Source organism: Catharus ustulatus, chromosome 1, assembly GCF_009819885.2.
Source record: "Catharus ustulatus isolate bCatUst1 chromosome 1, bCatUst1.pri.v2, whole genome shotgun sequence".
In the NCBI taxonomy this organism is placed as follows: domain Eukaryota; kingdom Metazoa; phylum Chordata; class Aves; order Passeriformes; family Turdidae; genus Catharus; species Catharus ustulatus.
The window spans coordinates 42,967,082-42,981,975 of NC_046221.1; the positions used below are offsets into that span (position 1 = coordinate 42,967,082).

At 40.2% G+C, this 14,894-nt stretch overlaps 1 protein-coding gene across 2 annotated transcripts in view; it reads right to left on the minus strand.

The window, feature by feature from the left end:
• The window catches only part of OSBPL10 (oxysterol binding protein like 10), a 121,588-nt gene that overhangs the window by 16,632 nt on the left and 90,062 nt on the right, over positions 1 to 14,894 (minus strand). For both annotated transcript variants that reach the window (XM_042779885.1, XM_033077806.1), the window contains exons 7-8: positions 7,273 to 7,419; positions 492 to 975 (exon numbers count right to left, since the gene is read on the minus strand). In XM_042779885.1, the coding sequence (XP_042635819.1) occupies positions 492 to 975; positions 7,273 to 7,419 (631 nt within the window). The remainder of the gene's footprint in view (positions 1 to 491; positions 976 to 7,272; positions 7,420 to 14,894) is intronic.

The following is a 14,894-nucleotide window of genomic DNA, read 5'->3' on the forward strand; positions in this document are numbered from 1 at the left end:
TCATACCTCTACTATGTGACTTTTTAGAAAGCTTATGAAATTACACTAACTGCAAACACTACAGAAATCATGACTCATTGGAGAAACTATGAAAAACAAATGTTAGGCTTGTGATTTTTCTCATTGCTTTGTTCCAATTGTGAACACCAAATCCCACATTACTTTAAAAATGAACAGGACAGCAAATATTCTTACATAATATGCTATAATTTGTCATTTGTTATTGTAACTTAATTGTTTCTGAAATCTGGTCATATATTAACAGAATCTCATCAATATAAGTACACATTTATATATGTAATGTGCATTTCACATTATGTCTGGACAGCAAAAGGTTATATGAATCCTACAGTTTTAATTCCAAACTTCACAAAAGCAAACAGTCATAAGGTTGAAAGGTCAGAGGGAGAGCAAGTAAGAAAATATTTGGATTTCTGTTGACACTCAGAAATATTAGCTCGAAAAAAGCAGAACAAAAGCACATTTCTTACCTTCACCTACCATAGAAACACCTATTGACATGCCCATGAACTTGCTTTTGGTCCAGACGTGAGCGTTCACACACATTTTCTTCTCTTTGCACTCACAGTAAAAGCAGGATACTGGTGGATGATGAGACACTTGTTCAGCTACAAATCTCAGCTTGTAGCACGTGGACTGGTTCTGGCCAAGCTCCTTGGCTGAGTCCTTAGAAGCCGTGGAGGCACCGTTAGTTCTGAAAGCTTTCACTTTATCTTTAGGCACATCCCAGGAGCAATGAAACGTTTCACCAATTATAGGGTTATAGGGCTTCTTGGCAACTGCTCCCTTTCGGCCTTCGTGAAAAGCTGTTAGATAATACTCCACAAAGCAGATAATTCTTTCCTCGGGAGTGGCTCCAGCTGCAATTGACAAAAACAGGTCTGGATGGGCCATGAAATTTGCATACATCTCCAGCAGGGATCTTTTCTCCAAAATAAATGTTGGAAGCACTACCTGTATGCAAAGCAGACAAAGGCATATATGATTTCCCTGTGATCACACTACCAAGGGGAAAGGGGGAGACAGAACAGTTAGGACAGCTGTAATTCTGACCCTGCCAAATTTTGGGATAGCGTGCTTCCCTTCCGTGCCACAACAGTTTAATTTTCTTTGCAGTGTAAATAATGAGGAAAGGAAAAAGCAGTGGCCCTGATACCCATGCAAGCTGCTTCCTATTTCATTATGACTTTCAAGAGCTGCTCACGCAACAGGGATGGGATTTTCCATGCACATGGAAATCCACCTTTTCCTCTCCTCTCAGTTAACAAACCACCTATTGTTTCTCTTGTTTACAGAACACAAAAACATACTTTGATATGAACTAATTCACAGCAAACATCAACAAACCAAACTAATTATAACCCCCCAAAATGGGAGGGGTACACCCTCAACCACAACAAATCATAACCAAATCTCAAGTCTATTTCCAAGTATAAAGCCATTCCAAGGAGCCCTCACAAGAGGTTATAGGCAGGAAAGCGCTCCCATTTGCCCTAGAGTGTCATGATATGTCATATCCCCCCACAAGTCAAACCCCTTGCCATCCCTAAGATCTCTTGTCTCCCCCAAGCCCATGGCACAACCCCTCAGTTTCAGACGGCACCATGTCATCTGCATGACTTTGCATGGCTTCGCTTCATTTCACACAAGTTGAAACAAAAAATGCACGAAGCATTACATTCATAACATGGGAACAGAGAGGCTCCCATGGGCCCAGAAAAAAACCTGAGGTTGAGCGCTGGCTGCCCTGGAGGGAGCCAGCCCCAAGTGGTTTGGATACAGTCTCAAGGGCCTTCTCTAGCAAGGCAGATGTTGCCAAAGTCATGCTCTTCACAGTAACACTTTGTTAGAAGTTTCCAGTGAAACATCCTGGAGGGCACTGCAAGGCAAACAAGGGCTCCAGGACATGATCTATTTCTCTCCCTCCTTTCTCCCCCATGTTGCGCAGGTCTGTCACAGGGGAGCTCAAAGGTTGCTCTTGCATGACCAAATGGAACTTCTGGCACACAAATTTGTCTTATGTGAACCCAAGTGGCTCAATGATGCCAGATGCAAACCAACAGCTGTCCTCTATTACAGCAATTCTTCTGCTATCCTCTTTAATTCTTCATTGCACTTACTTTTTCCCTTTCCCAAAAGCAGGGGTTATTTACAGCAGGCAGGAAGCCACTGTTTGTCACAAACACTTCTGCTTTCCCCCTGCTGGCTCAGCTTGCTATTCTAAGTGGGACCAAAGCACAGATCAGCCCTTTTGGATCCCATGGACAATGAAATAGAAGCTGTCAAACTTTTATTAATCATTCAGCCCTTCTAAAAGAGAACTTGTAAACAGAATAAGAATTCCAGTCACAGTAGCTCAGAGTCTTTACAACCACACAGCAAGTCACAGTACCTCTCTGCAAAAAGAGAGAACTGCTGTGTCTGGTAACTCACCTGCTTGTTGGCTCTCTCCTTCTGCATTTTATATTTATACAGTCCTTTATAGGTTGATGATTTTTACAAGTTTAGATATAAATCAAGCAAAGTTCCATCTGTATTATTACTCTGACTCTACTCTCTAAGCCTTGAGGACTCCACATGACTTCTGCTACCAAACTACTGGAGCCCTGAATGATGGAGCACCTTAATTTTACACTATGTGTGGCAGATTGAGTGCTAAGGACAGCCTACAGACCTGATGATGTGACAGTGACAGGTCGAGGAGATTAGTTTTCAAAAGTGAAATCCAAAACTTTGAAGGCGAAGTGGAAAGTCAGTAAAGTTTTCTTATTTTTAGCTCTTTAAACAATTCCATCTTACTTGCAGCATTCTCATTCTGACCAAATATTCATTATCCAATATAATGCATTTTAAAAAAATGCAATTCAGCAGTTGAGATCCTCAATTCAGGATCTCATTTTAATATAAATTGTACACTAAAAGATCAGGTTACCAGAGGGGGAAAGTGACAGCAAAACATTAAAAAAAATCTCCCAAAACTTCCATCTAGAAATACCAGTAGTGCCTTTGTGAGTTCACTGCAGAGACTTGAAAGGGTAAACTAATTTGAATAAACAGGACTCTGCATCTCACTATGTCCAAGAGTCTCTCTCTAAAAAGAGTGACCTTTATTAGCACAAATGGAGGAGAAAAAAACTGCAGAGCATACTTCATCTGGTGCAGATTTTATGGGAGAACACCAAGACTGCCATGGTTTCATCCCACTGACATGGCCAGAGAGTCTTGGTATCTCCTCTCCTAAGTCCTACATGTGTGCTCTGCTTAACACAGCTACACCAGCCCTGCCACTAAATGAGATGTGATGAATCACTGGACTCTTATTGAGTTTCAAGAATCAGTTTAAAATCTGAATAAGGCCTGAACTCCAGCTCAAATGATCTTGTTTTAAAAGCCCAACTAAGGTGGAAATGACATCCCTAATTGTGGCAGGAAAGGATCCCACGCAAGGAGGCAGAGCTATGAAATAAAAATACTTGAGTTTTAAAGCTTACACAACTGCAGTATTACAAAATATGCCTATGAAACATTGCCTTTTACTAAATAATCTCAGAGCCCCAAAGTTTCAATATGCACCACCATCACACACTAATACAGAAAAAAAAAATCTTGACAATCAATTTTTTTTTTATTGGTCCTATCTTGATTTCTGCAGAAATAAGAAAAATAGAAATTAAAAAAATTTGCAAGTGTACAGCATTCTTCTTGCCAGCACTGGTCTGTTGTGCACTTGTACTAGCACTCTAGCTTTAAAAGTAATGAGGTTTTCAACTCTTCTGCAGCCAGACAGAATGAAGCATCCAGAAAAATACACTTAGGACCTATGTTCTTTGTACTGGCTTTGGACAGGACTACGAAATTTTTTTAAATTGCATAAGAAGTCAAAAATTACTAATTTTTTCCTCTGAGAAAATGCCAGCAGGACAACCAATTGGACAAAAGAAACTCTCTAGAATAAATACCAAGTTGCTGAAGTCCAAAGCAAAAACATCACCTCAGTGCATTCTAAAATGTTATAATAATCTATTCTTACTCTTTCTCAGACTTCAGATTAAAAAAAAAAAAAAAAAAAAGGCAAAAAGCAGTTTAACAGGCATTATTCCATTTTTATTGAGGTTAAAAAGACAATACTGGTTCAAAACTTGATTATAACCTCCTAGGTTTGAATCACTTAATTAGATCTGAATGCAATTGAGAAAAACAAGCACAACGTCTTAAGAATAGAGGTATTTATCTCCACTATTATTTACATTGGTGTCAGCATCATTCCCTAATTTTTTCAAAAAACCAGCCAAGTACCTCATGCTGAGATATCCTTCTCTTAGAGGTGTAGAATTTTTCTGTAGTTTTTTTTTTCACTGTATCTGTGTCATTGTGGGAATAAAACAAGCTATTTTCATGCCACTTCTATTTTAAAATTGCAAGGTAAAACAATATTGGCAAGCAAAATAAAAACTTATGACATCATGAACACACCACAATGTTAATTTGCAACAGGTTGACACTCTGCAGAATTACTGCAGCCCTTTTACACAGAATGGGAACCCTTATTTTTAGCATATATTAACTGCTAAAGGAAGGTGAGGCAATGCAAAGGAGTGATCACCCACCTGCACAAACTGTTAGCATTAACTGCAATCCATTAGATGCCATTTGCCAAAAAAGGCTGTCAGTGGGTTTTAGCACTATTTTTCATTTTTTGAAAGTCTGAAGAACAAACAATTTAGCAACTTGTTTCTTTCCCCAGCCATTCTAGTTTTAAACGAGGTTGAAAGCCCTATCCCAATCTGAAGCATCAGCTGTGTACCACACCCTACTGCCATGAACTGCTCCCCACCCAACTCTCTCCAGCAGCTGCTGAAGTGTATTTGGCCACCGTGGAGTCCAGCCCCTTCTAGCAAATCGCCACACAGATGTGATACTACATTGCAGGTGTTCTTCACAGCAGTTTTTATTCCTTAACTCCTCACTAAAAGGCACAGCAGTATGACACATTCCAGAAGTGAAACACCTCCACAACATTAAATGGGGCTATCTTCACTGTGGGAGACTGCTGCCAGCACAGGCAAGGCCATGGCTAAATAAGGAAAAGATGCTGTTCCCTGTGATATGGAATGTGAAGGTAATGCTCATGCAGACAGAACTCAATACCACCAAGGGCTCAGAAAAAGCTGTTTGTTCATGTGAGTATCATGCAGCAATCCACAGCTCTCAAAATGAACCAAAACCACAGTCCTAGGGAAAAAGACACAGGAAAATTGAAACATGTAAAAATACCCTCTCAAATTAGCAACTACTGCACCACAACCACTTCCAGCAGAAGGTGATGAGCATCAAGGTGCTCTGAAATCTGACTTTCACAGGAATAATGGAAAATGGGAAGAAGTGCAGCCAACAAACCCAGTTTTATTGTCACATGTCAGTGGCCCTAAGGGCCTCATGTCAGTAAGCAAAGTTGATAAAAAAAGCAGCCAGCTGTCCTGTATTTTTTTTAATCCTCAAAATGGGCAGAAAAGTGATGTGCACATGTGGCATGTCTCATTAATACTTATCATATGTGTATCCATGCATCACACAGACTACAAACAGATCTAGCTATGCCATATGCCTGTTTCTCTTCCCATTTCAACACTTATCATTATCTTTAAAAACTATGCTCTAAGAACCCTATGTAAGAAACAGGTTATCATTTATGTATTTACCTCTGTATTTTTCTTGTAAGTGTCTACACTTCTCTTATTTACATTAACAGTGTTGTCTTTGGGTTTTGCCTACTTCAGCATGACAAAAAGATGACAGTAAAAATCAGGAAAGAAAAATCTTGTTTGTTGCCAAAGACAAAATGTTTCGAAGACACAAAAACCATGGATGAGAAATCTTAACCTAGTTTGAATAGACTCAGCCTTAGAAAACTAACACAGAAAAAAGGAAGAGTTAAAGAAAAGTAAGAATGTAAGAAAAACAAAACCAGAAATGAACTGTGTATAACCCCAAACATACTAAAAAGTGACAGGTATAAATTATTCAAAATAAAATTATGAAGCTTTCGTTTTATTTAGAATAAAACATTCATTTCTGTGCAGGTATTCAGCACCAAAAGACTGCTCAGTCTTAAAAATGCAATTATTCTAAAACACTGACAATTGTTCCAGTGGAAGCAGAAAAAACAATATCGAGGAAACTTTATTTTGTAAGAAAGTTAAAGTTTTGATTAATATGTTAAAAAAAAAGAAAAGCAGATGAACTCTTCAGAATATCCAAATGCCCATGAGAACAACTTGCTGCAAAACTACTTCACGTGCCAGAGAAATTCTCTTTGGTCCTTCCAAACTTTGTATTACTTGTGAAGAGTGTCAGAATGAGCTCTTATTTGTGAAAAGTGGACTATAGCCTTTTTATTTGGGGGATTTTTAAGTAGAAAACCCTTGTGCAAAGAACAGATATTCCATATATTTACAAAAATCTCCTTGATTATTTATTAAGCCCCATGAGATGGTTTCACTGGAATACAAGACTATTCAAAAAGAAGCATTTCTTGCTTCTTTAACATCTACCTCATTTCCAAAACTCTAAGGAATTAGACTTAAGGGAAAATTTCTCCGACACTATAATTTCTTTGCTCACATCAGTATGGAAAATCTTTTGACAACACTGGTTCTAGGACACCTTACACTATGTGTGGTAGATTGAGTGCTAAAGACAGCCTACAGTCCTGGTGATACGAAAGTGACAGGTCGAGGTGAAACTGGTGAGCTGGTCAACACAGACAAGAACTGATACACTGAACATTGCAATTTCTTTACCATCATGGGGTTTTTTTTGAAGCTGACTTGCAATTAAATGGAATCCAAACCACAAAGCAGTTATGTGAACATGTATATCCTTCATCCATACAATTGCCATTATTGTTCCCAGTGCACCTTGACATACTTGTGGGTTACATACACAACACATGGTTACTCTGAAAGACTTGCAAGAAAAAAAGCAACAGTTTTGGAGGATATTTTCTTCTTCCTTTTTCTTTCCCTCCCCCTCTATCTCTAAAATATCTGACGTGGTCACTTCATATGAAAGCCTGCCTAGCAAGAGACAGCCCTCCAGAGCTCTCTGGGACCACACTTTTATAAAGAGGAAAACTTCACTGTCCACAGGGGCAAAACACACTCACAAGAATCAGCAGTGCACACAAACACACAGAAGGATGAGAAGAAAACACAATAGTGAACAAATAAAAAAGAGATACACTGTTCATACCCTGGTAAGGTCCATGCCAAGTTTGAGCTGAGAGATGAGATGCAGAATTACACTACGTTGATCATCCATGACTCCTAAATCCTCCTCTTCATTATCTTCAGTGTCTGTCATTTCATCTTCAACTAGGATCAACTCAGAAGCTGAATGCTGAAACAAAAAGAAATTTTACCAGCTGAACAAAATAATGGGTATTTACCCCCCCCACTATATATGTTTAAAAATGGAGCTGTCCTGATGGAGCCGAAGACAGCCTCTGTTAAAACCAAGAAAAGATACAAAGTCAAAATAAATTTAAAAATCCAGTGATGGACCCATAAAGCATTTTGATCCTTTCCTCAGAATGAGAGTACTAAGTACGAGATGCTAATTTACACATTCTCTTCTCATATTTATACTGCAGTTGTGTCACATAAAACTCACAGCATATTTAAGAAACAAGTCATCTTTTCATTAAATAGAAGTACACAGTTGAAAATGAGTCTTCAAGTTTGCTTCATAAATCTCCCCAGCAAATATACATGTCATACATAGGTGCTGCATGACCCGATTTCACAGGCTTTTTTCCTTTCTCTATCCAATTTCCAAGTTAGATATTTGAGAAAGCCAAGATGTTAACTAATGAAGATAAAAAGACAACTATAATTAAAGAACACACTTCTGAAAAAAACCCATAGACATTAGATTTTGGGAAGCAGAGCAGTGCCATAACTCTTTATAACTATTGCAACACTTCATCACCTCACAGCACAATGCCAGTGCTGCTGAGTTTCCAAAAATACAAGCTGAATATCAATATACAGGCACCATGCCAGTCCCTTCAAGAGGAACTTTACAGCAAAAGGGATAATGACTTGTGATATTTTATTTTTCTTCAGGGTTTACAATGTATAACTAACAATAATCCAAACAGGTGGTAGTTACTTTGTCCAATCCATTGAAACCACTCTGCAAGCCTTCCAGATATGTATTCAAGTAAGCTTTTTGTACTTCAAGGGTAAAAAAAAATTGGGTTACGTAGATGAAAAATTACAGCCCAGCATGTCATTACTGCCCAAAGATTCTGTGCTGTAAATGAGATAACATTCCCTGCAAAAGTTAGCATTCTTTCATGCTAAATTGCATTTCTGTGGGAACAGCTAGTTCATTACATAAAACAAGAAATTTTTCATCTCACTGTGGAAGCCCACGCAACTGAAAAGTTGCACTAAAACCAGCTGATATCCAGAATTAGGTTTCAAAGGAATATTTCTTAATGATCACATTAGAGACCCCTCAGGTGAACTGCAGCTTGTGTAAGGGGAGCTTCTTTGAAATTTAGTTACTACAGAGGATTCCAAGATTTGAATAAAGTACTTTCTCTTCTGTTTTTTTTTTAATTACTTAAATGCTTAGGTAGCTATTCGTAAAAGAATAGCTATTTGGTAAAACCCAAGGACATCTGCAAGACACTTTACAGTTGCTTTATTTAGAAAGTAGAATATGTAGATTACATAAAACAGAATCTGGTGAGCTGTAACCTCAACAGCTTGGAGCTTTTTAAAAGGACAAAACCACACTTTCTTCTTCCCACTCTCCCAGAAAATAAAAGCAGAGAACGAAAAGCCCTTTTCTCCCAAAATGCACAGCATTATTACCCAACTGACGCCTCACTGACAAGTTCAATTAACATAAAACCTGACAATCTCACACAAAATTATCAGTCACAGAGGGATAAAGCACCGAAGCCTGGTTCAGTGGTACAGGCAATGATTCATTTGGAGGTAGCATGGAAAAAGCAGCATCAGAACTTACAGTAGATGCTTCCACAGGAGGCTTCCCTTTGATCCAGCTTGACCTCATTGAGAGCACTGAGCTACTGAATAGGCTCTGCTGCTTCTGTTACTGCCATGAACTGAGCTTGCGGCAAACAAGCTCCAGCAGGAATTAACAGTGCTACGAAAAAAGCACGGGAACCTCCCCTCCTCACTCCCACCCCCTTTTTTTTCCTCTTTTTTTTTTTTTTTTTTGCTATCTGAGGGGTTGGACAGTATGCACCGGATGGCAATCTGCTCCTTGCATTTCCAGTCACATGGCATTGAGATCAGTAAGCTTAAATGCACGCAGCTCCAACTGGGAAATGGTGCTGCTGTTCCCAGAGGATATCCTGATCAGCGGTTCTCCAGAAGGGAGGGGAAGGGGCACAAATTTGTGAGAGACAGAAAGAGGACACAAAGAGAACATGTTAGCAGGTAACACGAGCATGTAACACCTGCGTAGCCTTAAGCTGCTAACAGCATCAGAAAAACAAACAAGTTACCCGCTACCAGTCTGCAGATTAAATTATATACTAAGAATTTGCTTTTTCACCCAAAGATTGTATATTCACCCAGGGCCAGAAAACCCTTCTTTCTTTCTTGATGAAATATGTGTTAGCTTTTCCTTGCTTCTTAACTGTTACTAACAAAATAGCAGCCAACTTAGAATATTCTGTGAAATTACCTCTCTCTGCTACCCTGCAAAACATTCATGGTCAGAGCAAGCCACCCTATGGACACTTGCGGTGCTCAGGAAAGTAGCATTTGCATTGTTGTAAATGAAAGCCTTTCTGCTCATCAGGGAGGATGAGTACCATGTGACATTAGGATATATCGTGTTTAATGAGCACACTCTAAAGACTAAAATTTTAATTACCTTAACTATATCTATTCTAAGGATTTGTGCAAGGTCACCAAAAAAACCCACAACTCTGCTATTACAGTCATCAACACACTAGTGACCTTCAGTGAATGACAATAAAGATGCAGACAACTGTTCTTTTCTGACTTTTCAAGGAAAAGAATTTAAGGAAGCAGTTTACAATTTATCCTACAGCAACTGAAGAGGCAATCATCTTCAGAAAGCAATATTCTTTCTATATTTCCCTCTCTCCTCGTTAGTTGTTCTACATAACTATTAAATAGGTTTTTAGGAGCACATAAACTAACTAACACATATTTCTTTATTTAACTAACACATTTTCTTAAACCAACATGTAAGCACAACACCCTGTGAGTGGACACGCAGTCACAAAATACAAAGCTAGTGTATCTTTAAAGTGTCATAGAAGTCCAACCGTGTCTTTAATTATTTTTCTTTCCATGAAAATAGTATGCAGTTTAGTAGTATCCAATGTGTAAGCATTCATCAGAATGCAAAGGATTATGTGGAGTGATTATCCTTTAATGACAGCTTTTCTGAATCATCAGACACAGACTTTTTTTTTTTTTTTTTTTTACCTTGTCCTGTAAAACTAACTGCAAAACTGACCTAGGAAAGTGGCAATCTGCTCCACCCCTGGATGTTCAGAGCATGATATAAAAGCTATTGAGCTGTGCACTGCCCAGCCTGGGGACGAACAGCACAGCCTAGTTTAGGTGCTGACCCTGAGAAATCCAATACTGAACCAGTTACAAACAACCACAAAAAAGGGGCTTACATTTAAAATAATTTTAATCAAAACCAGTTTCCAATACTGGGCTGAAGCACCAGCATTTTTTAGAAAAATCTGAAGAGAAAATAAAAGATAATTTCTAAAAAATCCCAGGAAGAAATGCACTACAAAGTTTAAATGCCAAAGACATGAAAATACACACCGGCATAGAGCTATTTTAAACAGGTCACCTCATTAGAGCTGGGATCGATTAATTTAGAGAGGTCATCTGCTGGGATACAAAACAGATGTTCTAGTCAGCAGTCTCCATCAGAAAACATGCTGATTCTTTTTTAACAGATGAAACCTGTACAGGCAAGAAATTGTTTCTGAGGGAAACATTCTGCATTTTAAAAAATGCTTTTAGGAAAAAGACACTTTGACAAGCCTGGGATAGAATCACAGTCAAAAGCTATACTTCTGTGAAAGGGCAAATGTGCTTCTGTCTTTCTACAGCTTCTTCCACAATTTTTCAAATTAACTGCTGTGCTGGAAATTAACTGTTAGGTAACTAATACAGATGTACAGCTCAGAGCTTCATTTTCCAACATATTTCACAAACCATACAATGCAACAATACTGTCAAGAATGACCTGGGTTTCGTCTTGGTTAATTTTTTTGAGGGGAAGAAAGTAATAGAATCAGTCTCATTTAGACTGGAACAAACTTCTTGGTATCTTCTTTTCCCATACCCTGCTCGAGCAGTGTAAAACCAGTTGCCCAGGACTCTATCCAGCTAAGGTTTGATTATCTCCAAGGATGGAGACTCCACAACTTTTCTGGGCAACCCATGCCAGTGTTCAACGCTGCCCACAGCAGAACTGCATTTTCTGGTGCTCAGATTAATTTCCAAGTGCCCACTGTCTCTTGTCTTGTCACTGGGCACTATTGAGAAAAATCTGTCTCCCTGTTCTTAATTCCATGAGAACACTGATATGATACCCTTGAGCTTTCTCTTCTCCAGGCTGAACATTCCCAGCTCTCTCAGACGCTCCTCACGGGAAGGATGCTCCAGAACCTTCATCATCTTTGTGGGCCTGTGCTGGACTTACCCCAGAAAGCCCATGCCCTTCTTGCACTGGGAAGCCCAGAACTGCACACAACACTGTAGATGTGGCCTCACCTCTGCCAAGTAGAGGAGAAGGATCTCAACCTGCTGGCAACACTCTTTCTAAAGCAGCCCAGAAGCTGCTGGTCACAAAAACATTTTGTTGGTCCACGGTCAGCTTGTTGTCCCCCAAAGAACCCTGCAGAGCCACTTTCCAACCAGATGGCCTCCAGCCTGTATTGGTACAAGCGTTTACCCTCAAGTATCTCCAGATACAGGACCCGGTACTTGCCTGAGCTTATCTTTAAGACTCCTCTCTGTCCAGACTGCCAAGATTTCTGTCTCTATGGCAGCACACAGCCCCCTGGTTCATCACTCCTCCCAGGTTTTTCATCATCTACAAACTTTCCAGGAGTGCACTCTGCATGATCATCCAGGGCATTAATGAAGATGTGGAACAGTGCCAGCCCCAGCACGGACCCCTGGGGTACACCACTAGTGACTGGTCTCCAACTGGACTTTGTACCACTGATCACAACCCTCTGGGCTGGGTTATTCAGTTTTAAATCCATCTCACTGCCCACTTATCTAATCCATACGCTGTCAGCTTGTCTATGAGGATGTCAGGGAAGACAGGGTCAAAAACCTTACCAACATTAAAGCAAACAATATCCACTGCTCTCCCCATAAGCACCAAGCTAATCACTTCCATTGTAGAGGGAACATTTCATGTTTGATAAGCATGATTTTCCCTTTGTAAGTCTGTTATGACTACTTCTAATTGCCTTCTTGTCCTTTATGTGTTTGGAGATACCTTCCAGGGTTAGTTGCTCCACCACCTTCCCAAGGACTGACAAACCTGCAGCTCCCCAGATGCTACCACAACACCCAGAGAGTTTCTTCTCATCCTTTTTTAAAAAATGAATGACATTCACTTTCTTCTAGTCTACACAAACCTCTCCCAAATTCCATAACCTGTTAGAGACCCTGGAGCTGTATATGTGTACCTTAAGTGCTGCCTAACCTGTTCTCCCTCCACCAAGGGTCAGTCTGCCTCAGACTTTCCCTCTGATCTCCAAGTCTGTTACCAGTAAAGGCCAGGGTAAAGAAGGCATAGAGTAACTCAGCCTTTTCTCCACCATGGTAGTTAGCAGAGACCATGTATATCCTGAGATATCAGGGACACACTGAGGACCTCATATTCTTCATATAATTACAAAAAAATACTCTAAGAATCTTCATTTAGGCATAAAAGCATTTTTATGTACTATAAAAAGGACTGCAGTCAGGAGCAAGAGGATGAATCTTAGGAACTTAAAACACCCAGATAAAAATACACCATTTTGTAATATTCCAAGAGAAGCATTCTTTAAGTCCTTCTATGTTCAAAAAAATACAAAAGATTGTAAAACAAAATCCCATTTACAAAACATGTCTGCATCCAAAGAAAGACAGAATAAGTTAGAAGCAATATTAAACAGAATTAGCATTTTCAGATGAGACATGGACTGTCATATTTTCTGCAGAGTCCTCTAATTATCTCTGGTCCCTACTAGTGCATATAAAAGTCAAGATTCCCTTCAGTAACAGCATAGCTTTACAAGCATCATTTATACTCACATTTGTGTAACTCAAGAGCTTGCAAGCAGGTTTTCCGTGGGTGTATGATTAAATATAACTCCACAAGGTCAGAGAGCTTTAGCACAGTTACACTTACGTGAGAAATTGGCCCCCCTAACATTTTCACCAGTCCCAATACTAAAGTTAGAATTCTTTTTGTAAAGCACATACATTAAGAACACCCCAAAGTAGTAGCATATAATGAGCTGTTAGCTTCTTGCAGGGCTTGTCACTGAATCAGAAATGACAACACTGCACCAACTTGCATGTGCCACTTCTCTTCTTCCACTGGGCACCACACATCTAATTGTACTTACTGTAGCATGCACCTGACAGAAAAGCATGCAAGTTTACTGTACCCATCCCTCATTAGTGGTGATCAAATGTAGCTTGTGCAGTAATTTGTACCTATTAAAGTATCTTATATATAGACCAGCATATTGTCATGCTACTGGTTGTGATGGGCTGTCCCTGGCCAGGAGCCAGGTGCCCATCAAAAGTTCTCTTTCATTTCCTTTCTCAGCTCTGCAGGAGAGAGAAAATACAATGGAAGGCTCACGGGTTGAGTTAAGGACAGGGAGAAATCACTCACCCGCTACTTCATGGCTAACACAGGCTTGACTTGGGGAAATTAGTTCAATTAATTACCAATCAAATAAGAGTAGGGTAATGAGAAAATAAAAATAAATATTGAATGCTATCCTCCCACCACTTCTTCCTAGGCTTAACTTCAGTATTTCTTACCAGCTTCCCCACAGTGGTGTACGGGGACAGGGAACGGGAGTTGCAGTCAGTACTTCACACCTTGCCTGAAGGGAACTGCGATCCAGACTCCTCCCCTGCTCCAGCACAGACTCCCTCCCAACAGGGACAGTCATCCACAAACCACCAGCATTGAGTCCTTCCCATGGGCTGCAGTTCTTCACAAACTGCACGTCCATGGGTCCCTTCCACAGGGTACAGGCCTTCAGGCACAGCCTGATCCAGCATGAGTCCCCCACAGGATCACAAATCCTATCAGAAAACCTGCTCCAGCATGGTCTTGTCTCCACACAGATCCACAGATCCAGATCCCACAAGGAACCTATTCCAGCATAAGCTTCCACAGGGTCCCTGCTCCAGCACAGGGTCCTCCGGAGGCTGTGGGTAGGTATCTGCTTCACTGTGGTCCTCCGCAGGCTGCAGAGGGATAGCCTGACTCACTGTCTGTTCTGGCAGCTGGACCATTTCACGTCCTTCCCCTCCTTCTTCACTGACCTTGGTGCCTGCAGTTGCTTCTCTCACATTCCCGCTCCACTCTCTGCAGGTTGCCTTTTTTTCTCCCTTCTTAGGTGTGTTATCCCAGAGGCACTACAACCATCACTGCTGGGCTCAGCCTCAGCCAGTGGGCATTGGCTCTGTCAAATACAGAGGAAGCTTCCAGAGCTTCTCACAGAAAACACTCCTGTCGCCCTCCCACTACCAAAATCTTGCCACACAAACCCACTATAGGCTTTGAAAAGAGGA